Source organism: Panulirus ornatus, chromosome 40 (genome assembly GCF_036320965.1).
Source record: "Panulirus ornatus isolate Po-2019 chromosome 40, ASM3632096v1, whole genome shotgun sequence".
Classification (NCBI taxonomy): domain Eukaryota; kingdom Metazoa; phylum Arthropoda; class Malacostraca; order Decapoda; family Palinuridae; genus Panulirus; species Panulirus ornatus.
In genome coordinates, this window is record NC_092263.1 from 9,235,574 (window position 1) to 9,247,494 (window position 11,921).

Sequence of the window (11,921 nt, forward strand, 5' to 3'; positions counted from 1 at the left end):
CACAGGCAAAGAAAAGCAGTGAAAAGTTGGAGGTAGTATTTTGAAGGATTGTTGAATCTGTTGCTTGATAGGATGGCAGCTCAAGGATGTCTGGGATATGGAGGTATGCAAAGCAAGTCATTGCAAGTGATCTTGTGAAAAGAGAAGACAAGGTATATACCTTGCTTACGATGAAGTGGCAAAAGCGGCCAGAATGGATGGGATTGTGTATGAATTTCTGATGCAGTGGGGATGGCTTGTTGTTGATTGTTTTGTTAGGCTTTTCATTATGTATTTGGCTGGAGGATGTTTGGTTAGGCTTTTCATTATTTATTTGGCTGGAGGAGAGGTGCTTGAAGATTGGTGGAACTTCTGTATTGTATAAAATTAAGGGGGACAAAAGGGAATATTCGAATTGCAAATGAATATGTTTGGTGATTGCACCTGCTAAGTTGTTTGAGCTAATAGTGATTAAGGGGATGTTGTCATATAGAGGGCATCAGATTTGGTGACAACAATGTGGATTCAGGAATATTATAGGATGTGTGGATTAGATCTTTGCACAGAAAAATGTATGTGACAAATACTTAGAGAAACAGAGGGATTTGTATATGGCATTTATGGATCTGAAGAAAGCATATCATTTGGTTGGTAGACATGCTCAGTGGAAGTTGGTACAAATATATGGTGCAGGTAAAAAGTTTTATTGTGGCAATGAGGAGTTATTATCATTAGTTTGAGTCGTGTGAGAAAGGAGAGAGGTGTAGTTGTAAGATTAGGTCACCATGTGTGGGATAGTTAAAGAGGGTATTTTGAAATGGTTTGGACTTGAGGGTAGGCTGACTGAGAGGTTTGTAAATGTCAGAAGTGATAGGAATAGGAAGGTGGAAGGTTGGACTGAAATCTACTGTAAGTGATCAAGGGCCCAATTATGCCGGAAGGTGTAAGGAGTGAATTGAAGCAGTATGATATAGAGGGGACATTGTGCTGTTGGTGTGCTAATCTCTGGCAGGAGCTGTCAAGGGAAGCCATGGATAGGTAAGGCTCAGGTTTTGGTGTATTGTATATGACAGCTAGAGAGTGGGTGTGAGCAAATGAGGTTGTTTTTCATATGTCCTCACTATGCAGGAAACTCCAAACAATTTTTAAAAAATTTAAAAGTTACAGAAAACCACATCATGCAGGGTGTAAGTGTCCAATAGGATTTCCAGAGCCTCACAGGAAACAACATAGAAAAATCTTCAGTTTGAATGCTCAGTAAGCAGAGGTAAAACTCACCATCGTGGACTTATCTAGAATCTTACAGTCTGTTGCCATGAATCTTATGTTCAGTGTTGTCAGACATCACAACCAAATTAAGGCTGAAGGGGCTAGTGTAATGGACTCATTAATGATTTACTTTTCATTAACTGCCTGAATAGCATAGTGAGGAAATATTTGTTTGTCAGATTTGTTTTTCTTCTGTATTCAGCTAACTGATGTACTAGCCATAATAGATGAATAAAAATTGCAGATTTGGGGTTTATTTGATGAAGGAACATATTTTTCCACATTGTCTATACAGTACCCATCTGCTTAAACATTAGTCTCCCATCAGGAGGTATATTTCTTCAGGTTGTCTCACACCCATAATCTGTTAACATTCACTAGGTCTGATATCTGGCGTCAATGGACGCCACAGAGGTTGTGTTCTGGTCTCGGAGATGAGTTCCTTGGGGGCCTTAACATCACAGGAATACATCAAAGGTGAGTCTTTCTGCTGAACATTTAGAATATAGAAAATAAGATTTTGAATATGAATAATTGAATAATTGCATTGTATTGTAATTAAGGTTAGCGTGGAAACTTCATATCATACTGTCCTTATTCCAGGATGCAGCAAGATGGCAGAAAATCATACTGACTTTGTGATGGGGTTTGTGGCACAGAGCTCTGTGAGCAATAATCCACGATTCATTCAGTTTACTCCAGGGGTGCAGTTGGAAAAAAGTGGAGATGGATTAGGACAGCAGGTTTGAATATTTCTTCTGTATATCTAGTATATCTAATAAATGTATTTTTCTACAGAAATGCACTTTAACAAAACTGTTGATGGATTAGGACAGCAGAGTTTGAATATTTTTAATGCATATTAAGTAAGGGTGTCAAATCACTAGTTGCCATTAAGCAGAACTATGACAAAGGCATCTTGTTTTCATATTTCATTGGTTCAAAAATTTGAAGGGAAATATGAGTTTGTATTCATCCAAAGTATCCATGTCAGCATTAGCATCTTATTGTGTTTAGATGAGGATGTTGGCTCTTTTGAATATTTATTTACCCATTGGTACTGTATGGGGAGGGAATTATACACCTGAGACCCATTCTCTTGTTAGATTTATTTTTATGTTGTCTATATTAGCCTTATCTTTATTAATTCTATTCCATGTATCCACCACTCTTTTACTATAAATCTGCTTATTCATATCTTTTTTGAACAAGTTTCTTGCTTAATCTCATGGTGTGTCCTCTGGTTGTACCGTCCACACATCTTTTAAAAACTGTTCTCATTAGTCTGATGTAAAAGCTTAAAAAAAAGGTTGTGTTCATCACCCCTGACTCCTCTTTTTTCTAGGATGGGCAAATTCAAGGCTTCTAGCTTTTCCTTGTAACTGAGCTTTTTTGATTCTTATTGCCCTCCTCTCTTAGAGCCACGTGCTTCTTTAGGTGAGGTAACCAAACTTGAATCGCTCCAGGTAATTATTATAACAGTTATACTGATTATTAACAATGGTCACAGTTGGTTGTCTGAGTAGGCAGATATACCTTGTTTTACTTCTTTGTGAATGCTTTGTCAAGCTTTTTATATTATGTTCCCAGTATGTGACTCCTCGAGCAGCCATCCTTGAACGAGGTGCAGATGTCATCATTGTTGGTCGTGGGATCACGAAAGCAGATGATCCAGTTACTGCAGCCAAGAAATATCAAGAGGAAGCATTTGCTGCTTATGAGGAACGTGTCTCAGTTCAGTAAAGGGTAGTTCAGTGTCAAATGTTTGATCTTTATGTAGTGCTGTTGCCCTTTTTCTTAAAAGAATACGAAGTTGATATGAATGCAACATAGCTTGGAAAGGTCTTTTTTGTTAATCATTGCCTGGACCTTTCCAGGTAAGGTTTACATGTGTTTGGAGGCCACTCAAATGAAATGCTGTGTCATAACCTTTCAATATTGAATATTATTACTGAAATCCTTACTTCCTCTTGAAGGGGTTTAGTGTGAGCAAATTTCAAGGGAATGAAAGATAATTCAATTTGTGAAATTGACGAGTAAAATGCCATCATTAAGCAAAGGGGACTCCAGTAGCTTTTATGTTGTGCAAAAGGTTTGCAACACTTTAAAATGTTAGGATTTGATATCTAGAGAAGGAGCTGCATAAAAAGTAACAGCATAACTTTTTTTATATGTTGATAGGGTTTCAGGATTATTGTTTGATTTGATAATGGATGGGGTTGTTGGGGAGGTGAATGCAAGAGTTTTGGAGAGAGGGGCAAGTAGATGAGAGGGCTTGGGAAGTGAGTCAGTTGTTGTTCGCTGATGATACAGCGCTGGTGGCTGATTCGGGTGAGAAACTGCAGAAGTTGGTGACTGAGTTTGGTAAAGTGTGTGAAAGAAGAAAGCTGATAGTAAATGTGAATAAGAGCAAGGTTATTTGGTTCAGTAGGGTTGAGGGACAAGTTGATTGGGAGGTAAGTTTGAATGGAGAAAAACTGGAGGAGTGAAGTGTTTTCGATATCTGGGAGTAGATTTAATAGTGGATGGAAGCATAAGTGAGTGAGTCACAGGGTGGGGTACGGGGGAGGTTCTGGGAACATTGAAGAATGTGTTGAGGGCGAGAACGTTATCGCAGAGAACAAAAATGGGTATGTTTGAAGGAAAAGTGGTTCCAGCAATGTTATACAGTTGTGAGGCATGGGCTATAGATAAGGTTGTGTGGAGGAGGGTGGATGTGTTGGAAATGAAATGTTTGAGGACAATATGTGGTGTGAGGTGGTTTGATTAAGTAAGTAATGAAAGGGTATGAGATATGTGTGGTAATAAAAAGAGTTTAGTTGAGATAGCAGAAGAGGATGTATCGAAATGGTTTGGTCACATGGAGAGAATGAGAGGAAAGATTGACAGAGAGGATATATGTATCAGAGGTGGAGGGAACAAAAATTGGGAGACCAAATTGGATTTGGAAGGATGGAGTGAAAAAGATTTTGAGCGATCGGGGCTTGAATATACAGGAGGGTGAAAGGCGTGCAAGGAATAGAGTAAATTGGAACGATGTGGTGTACTGGGGTCGACATGCTGTCAGTGGATTGAATCGAGGCATGTGAAGTGCCTAGGGTAAACCATGGAAAGTTTTTTGGGGCCTGGATCTGGAAAGCAAGCTGTGGTTTCGGTGCATTTCACATGACAGCTAGAGAATGAGTGTGAATGAATGTGGCCTTTGTTTTTTCCTAGAGCTACTTCACGCACACTTGGTGGGAGGGGGGTGTTGTTTCATTTGTGGCGGGGTGGCTACGGGAATGTATGAAGGCAGCAAGTATGAATATTTATGTGTATATATGTATATGTCTGTGTATGTATATTTAGGTATACGTTGAAATGTATAGGTATGTATATGTATGTGTGTGGGCGTTTATGTATATGCATGTGTATGTAGGTGAGTTGGACCATTCTTTCATCTGTTTTCTTGTGCTACCTCACAAACGCGGGAGATAGCAACTAAGTATAATGAAACAAAAAGATAGTACACAGCATATTGATTTACCCAGTTAGGTTATAGTTCTCCCCAAATTTTTCATATTTGACACTTTTTTTAACAGACAACAGAGCAGTAGAGGCAACTGGGTTATATGTTCAGAAAGAAGAGATGGTCAACATCCATGATGATGCTGATGTAATTTTTCTGTTTAGTCTAAAGATCATCCACGTCTAGCATGTCCTTCTTAGGATACCAAAGAAACCATTGACCAGAAAGACATACTGTAGAGTCAGTAATAGGCCTCTAAGTCCTGATGTCTGATCTTTAATATTAGGTTGTCAGAAGGGAGATGGGTTGATATGATATGGACATTGACCAATGGGTAGCATTGGAGAGGGTCATAGTTACTAGGTACCCATACTTGTTAGGATATGGTCATGAGTATTCTAACCATTTATGGAACACTAAAGCATGTGGTGAATATAGCTGTTCATTCAAGTCACTAACAGTATAATCACCTCACATGCTTCCTGTGCCATGCTAACCACCACATCAGTTCTCTGTTTGCATTCCCTGAGTGAGGACATACTGTTTGTCACTAACTCTAACTAACCGCTCGTTACATCTAGCCAATCTGAGGCTTCGCCTTTTAATACTACACCCTGATTCTGCTGGTAAGCCAGTCTCTGATGCATGCACAGAGTTCTTCACTGATTCTGTGTGCTTTGAGTTTATATAGAAGTCTCTTGTGAGGTGCTTTATCAAAAGTTTTTTTTTTTTTTTTCCCGCATTTGCGAGGTAGCGCAAGGAAACAGACGAAAGACATGGCCCAACCCACCCCCATACACATGTATATACATACACGTCCACACACGCAAATATAATACCTATACATCTCAATGTACACATATAGATACACACACAGACACATACATATATACCCATGCACACAATTCACACTGTCTGCCTTTATTCATTTCCCATCGCCACCTCACCACACATGGAATACCATCCCCCTCCCCCCTCATGTGTGCGAGGTAGCGCTAGGAAAAGACAACAAAGGCCCCATTCGTTCACACTCAGTCTCTAGCTGTCATGCAATAATGCCCGAAACCACAGCTCCCTTTCCACATCCAGGCCCCACACAACTTTCCATGGTTTACCCCAGACGCTTCACATGCCCTGATTCAATCCACTGACAGCACGTCGACCCCGGTATACCACATCGATCCAATTCACTCTATTCCTTGCCCGCCTTTCACCCTCCTGCATGTTCAGGCCCCGATCACTCAAAATCTTTTTCACTCCATCTTTCCACCTCCAATTTGGTCTCCCTCTTCTCCTCGTTCCCTCCACCTCCGACACATATATCCTCTTGGTCAATCTTTCCTCACTCATTCTCTCCATGTGCCCAAACCATTTCAAAACACCCTCTTCTGCTCTCTCAACCACGCTCTTTTTATTTCCACACATCTCTCTTACCCTTACATTACTTACTCGATCAAACCACCTCACACCACACATTGTCCTCAAACATCTCATTTCCAGCACATCCACACTCCTGCGCACAACTGTATCCATAGCCCACGCCTCGCAACCATACAACATTGTTGGAACCACTATTCCTTCAAACATACCCATTTTTGCTTTCCGAGATAATGTTTTCGACTTCCACACATTCTTCAAGGCTCCCAGGATTTTCGCCCCTCCCCCACCCTATGATTCACTTCCGCTTCCATGGTTCCATCCGCTGCCAGATCCACTCCCAGATATCTAAAACACTTTACTTCCTCCAGTTTTTCTCCATTCAAACTTACCTCCCAATTGACTTGACCCTCAACCCTACTGTACCTAATAACCTTGCTCTTATTCACATTTACTCTTAACTTTCTTCTTTCACACACTTTACCAAACTCAGTCACCAGCTTCTGCAGTTTCTCACATGAATCAGCCACCAGCGCTGTATCATCAGCGAACAACAACTGACTCACTTCCCAAGCTCTCTCATCCACAACAGACTTCATACTTGCCCCTCTTTCCAAAACTCTTGCATTCACCTCCCTAACAACCCCATCAGTAAACAAATTAAACAACCATGGAGACATCACACACCCCTGCCGCAAACCTACATTCACTGAGAACCAATCACTTTCCTCTCTTCCTACACGTACACATGCCTTACATCCTCAATAAAAACTTTTCACTGCTTCTAACAACTTGCCTCCCACACCATATATTCTTAATACCTTCCACAGAGCATCTCTATCAACTCTATCATATGCCTTCTCCAGATCCATAAATGCTACATACAAATCCATTTGCTTTTCTAAGTATTTCTCACATACATTCTTCAAAGCAAACACCTGATCCACACATCCTCTACCACTTCTGAAACCACACTGCTCTTCCCCAATCTGATGCTCTGTACATGCCTTCACCCTCTCAATCAATACCCTCCCATATAATTTACCAGGAATACTCAACAAACTTATACCTCTGTAATTTGAGCACTCACTCTTATCCCCTTTGCCCTTGTACAATGACACTATGCACGCATTCTGCCAATCCTCAGGCACCTCACCATGAGTCATACATACATTAAATAACCTTATCAACCAGTCAACAATACAGTCACCCCCTTTTTTAATAGATTCACTGCATACCATCCAAACCTGCATGCCTTGCCGGCTTTCATCTTCCGCAAAGCTTTTACTACCTCTTCTCTGTTTACCAAATCATTTTCCCTAACCCTCTCACTTTGCACACCACCTCGACCAAAACACCCTATATCTGCCACTCTAACATCAAACACATTCAACAAACCTTCAAAATACTCGCTCCATCTCCTCACATCACCACTACTTGTTATCACCTCCCCATTAGTGCCCTTCACTGAAGTTCCCATTTGCTCCCTTGTCTTACGCACTTTATTTACCTCCTTCCAGAACATCTTTTTATTCTCCCTAAAATTTAATGATACTCTCTCACCCCAACTTTCATTTGCCCTCTTTTTCACCTCTTGCACCTTTCTCTTGACCTCCTGTCTCTTTCTTTTATACATCTCCCACTCAATTGCATTTTTTTCCTTGCAAAAATCGTCCAAATGCCTCTCTCTTCTCTTTCACTAATAATCTTACTTCTTCATCCCACCTCTCACTACCCTTTCTAATCAACCCACCTCCCACGCTTCTCATGCCACAAGCATCTTTTGCGCAATCCATCACTGATTTCCTAAATACATCCCATTCCTCCCCCACTCCCCTTACTTCCATTGTTCTCACCTTTTTCCATTCCAATTGCATTTTTTTCCTTGCAAAAATCGTCCAAATGCCTCTCTCTTCTCTTTCACTAATAATCTTACTTCTTCATCCCACCTCTCACTACCCTTTCTAATCAACCCACCTCCCATGCTTCTCATGCCACAAGCATCTTTTGCGCAATCCATCACTGATTTCCTAAATACATCCCATTCCTCCCCCACTCCCCTTACTTCCATTGTTCTCACCTTTTTCCATTCTGTATTGAGTCTCTCCTGGTACTTCCTCACACAAGTCTCCTTCCCAAGCTCACTTACTCTCACCACCCTCTTCACCCCAACATTCACACTTCTTTTCTGAAAACCCATACAAATCTTCACCTTAACCTCCACAAGATAACGATCAGACATCCCTCCAGTTGCGCCTCTCAGCACATTAACATCCAAAAGTCTCTTTTTCGCGTGCCTGTCAATTAACACGTAATCCAATAACGCTCTCTGGCCATATACTTATGTATATCTCGCTTTTTAAACCAGGTATTCCCAATCACCAGTCCTTTTTCAGCACATAAATCTACAAGCTCTTCACCATTTCCATTTACAACACTGAACACCCCATGTATACCAGTTATTCCCTCAACTGCCACATTACTCACCTTTGCATTCAAATCACCCATCACCATAACCTGGTCTTGTGCATCAAAACCACTAACACACTCATTCAGCTGCTCCCAAAACATTTGCCTCTCATGATCTCTCTTCTCATGCCCAGGTGCATATGCACCAATAATCACCCATCTCTCTCCATCAACTTTCAGTTTTACCCATATTAATCGAGAATTTACTTTCTTACATTCTATCACATACTCCCACAACTCCTGTTTCAGGAGTACTGCTACTCCTTCCCTTGCTCTTGTCCTCTCACTAACCCCTGACTTTACTCCCAAGACAATCCCAAACCACTCTTCCCCTTTACCCTTGAGCTTTGTTTCACTCAGAGCCAAAACATCCAGGTTCCTTTCCTCAAACATACTACCTATCTCTCCTTTTTTCACACCTTGGTTACATCCACACAGATTTAGACACCCCAATCTGAGTCTACGAGGAGGATGAGCACTCCCCGCGTGACTCTTTCTGTTTCCCATTTTTAGAAAGTTAAAATACAAGGAGGGGAGGATTTCTGTCCCCCCCCCACTCCCGTCCCCTCTAGTCGCCTTTTGGAAATCAAAATATACTACATCAGACGGTACTTTTTTGTTACACTTTTTATGAATAACAATAAAGAATTCCAGTAAATTTGACAGACAGGATTTTCTATTCCAGAAACCGTGTTGGTTGTCTGATATAATTTTGTGATCTAGGAACATGGCAGATTATCTAGGATTATTTTTTCCATCATTTTACCCAACACTGACGTAAGGCTAATTGAGATGGGAATGAAAAAAGAAGTCATTATGAATGGAGTGGAGGATTAAGGGTTGTCAGACATATTGATATAAAAAGTATATATGGATGAAAAAGAACAAAAATAAACAAGAACAAAATGAGTTTTTGTTCAATTGAAATATCTTGCAATTAGTGACACTGTTGCTGTGCACTAGTATTCTATGTCTGATATATGATGCAGCTGTGGTTTCGGTTTAGTATACATGACAGCTAGAGACTGAGTGTGAACAAATGTGGCCTTTGTTGTCTTTTCCTAGCACTACCTTGCACGCGCGCGGGGGGAAGGGGGTGTCATTTCATGTGTGGCGGGGTAGCGACGGGAGTGAATGAAGGCAGCAAGTATGAATTATGTACATGTGTATATATGTATATGTTTGTGCGTTTTTTTTTTCACACTATTCGCCTATACATTGAAATGTATAGGTATGTATATGTGCGTGTGTGGACTTGTATGCATATACATGAGTATGTGGGTGGGTTGGGCCATTCTTTCATCTGTTTCCTTGCACTACCTCACTGACGCGGTAGTCAGCAACAATGTATGATAATAATAAATGATGATCATTTACATGAGACAGTTTGAAGCATAAGTATCCAGTTAAATGATGTTTCAATTGCACCTGAAGGTATAACTTAAGTAATGGCTGTCATAGTATTTGTAGAATTTCAAGCAGCTAAAGTAAATTAATTTTGCTAACTGTAAATAATTCTTGGACGTGCCATGTCATTTATGGTTCAGGTTGTTCTAGGGAACAGAGTATTGACTAACAGTTTTTTATTATTATTATTATAGGGACTTAATGTACAATAGTGTAGTTGATATCTTTGAATCTGTGAATGATTTTGGGGTACAGGACCAGTATTATTCCAAATTGTATCAGTATTTCTGCAGGGTAAACTGGTAATGCTGTTGCAGTACAGGCAAAAGATCTCTAGTTCAGATTCCTTGGGAGTGAACAGTGTTCGAGTAGTGTATTTTTCAGATTAAGACCACTTACTTTGTGGTGGGATTTTACTTTATTTAACTCTTTTTATATGTACTGTACACTACTAGCACTCTATAGAATGTGCAAGAAGCATTGATTTTTTGTATTCGTCCAAAATTCTTCCTGGTCTCTGCTTCTAACAAGTGTGGTGTAGATTGAATTTGAGTCTGATGATCACAAAGGTAAAATCCTGGCTATTGGATGCTTGGTGGATACCATTATAAGATCAGAAATAATAAAAATGAGTGAGAAAAGAACAAAACACTACTATTTCACATTCAAACTTTGGTAGTTCATGCTCCATATTGGTGAAAATATTGCATTGGGTGGACAAACAAATTTTTTACATTTTCAGACTATGGAACTTTGGATTGGATATATTTTACCTGTATTAGATATTGGGATACAGTAGGCCCTCAATTTAACAGAGCAATAAAGGGAAAGGGGTGTCCATTAATGCTGAAAGCCCAATAAGTAGAGACACCTTGTTCTAATTTCTCATTTAGCACAAATTTCTATGCCACATTCAAGTTCACACACTTTCTTTTAACTCCTCTGTCACTTGATGCCATTTTGAATTAGACTGAAAATTGTTTGATGAATAAAGTCACAGTCCTGAAATATCAGAAATACTCTGTATACAACCTGACTGCCTGATAGCTTGAGGCCGACTGAGACTAAAACAAAGCGTATGGTGTGGTGTTGGGGTTTTTGATGTTTTTTTAATTTTTGAAATTATTATTAATTAATGTACGGTATTATTATTTGTCCGGTTCATTCATTCTGAAATCTGTTATCGAGGGTTTACTGTAATTCTGGTCTTTAACTATTTCTGTAAGATAAACTCATATGCTTTTAAGATACTTGGTATCTGGATAATATGGGCCCTTAACAGCATTTTGTCAGTTATAATGCATAGGTAATAGAGCTTATCTGCATTGTTTTTATAGATTATGCAAGATTATTACACTTGTTTTAGATTTAATAAGGCTATGTATCTGTTGTTCTGTAACAACAGATATATTGTACAAAGGCAAAGGGGATAAGAGTGAGTGCTCAAATTACAGAGGTATAAGTTTTTTGAGTATTCCTGGTAAATTATATGGGAGGGTATTGATTGAGAGGGTGAAGGCATGTACAGAGCATCAGATTGGGGAAGAGCAGTGTGGTTTCAGAAGTGGTAGAGGATGTGTGGATCAGGTGTTTGCTTTGAAGAATGTATGTGAGAAATACTTAGAAAAGCAAATGGATTTGTATGTAGCATTTATGGATCTGGAGAAGGCATATGATAGAGTTGATAGAGATGCTCTGTGGAAGGTATTAAGAATATATGGTGTGGGAGGCAAGTTGTTAGAAGCAGTGAAAAGTTTTTATCGAGGATGTAAGGCATGTGTACGTGTAGGAAGAGAGGAAAGTGATTGGTTCTCAGTGAATGTAGGTTTGCGGCAGGGGTGTGTGATGTCTCCATGGTTGTTTAATTTGTTTATGGATGGGGTTGTTAGGGAGGTAAATGCAAGAGTCTTGG

The 11,921-nt window shown here is 39.8% G+C and overlaps 1 protein-coding gene across 2 annotated transcripts in view; it reads left to right on the top strand.

Moving 5' to 3' along the window:
- r-l (rudimentary-like) overlaps positions 1–5,152 on the top strand; it is a 46,709-nt gene extending 41,557 nt beyond the window's left edge. For both annotated transcript variants that reach the window (XM_071685427.1, XM_071685426.1), the window contains exons 9-11: positions 1,630–1,725; positions 1,852–1,991; positions 2,839–5,152. In XM_071685427.1, the coding sequence (XP_071541528.1) occupies positions 1,630–1,725; positions 1,852–1,991; positions 2,839–2,991 (389 nt within the window). In that variant the 3' untranslated portion in view covers positions 2,992–5,152. The remainder of the gene's footprint in view (positions 1–1,629; positions 1,726–1,851; positions 1,992–2,838) is intronic.
- The last annotated feature ends 6,769 nt before the right edge of the window (positions 5,153–11,921 follow it).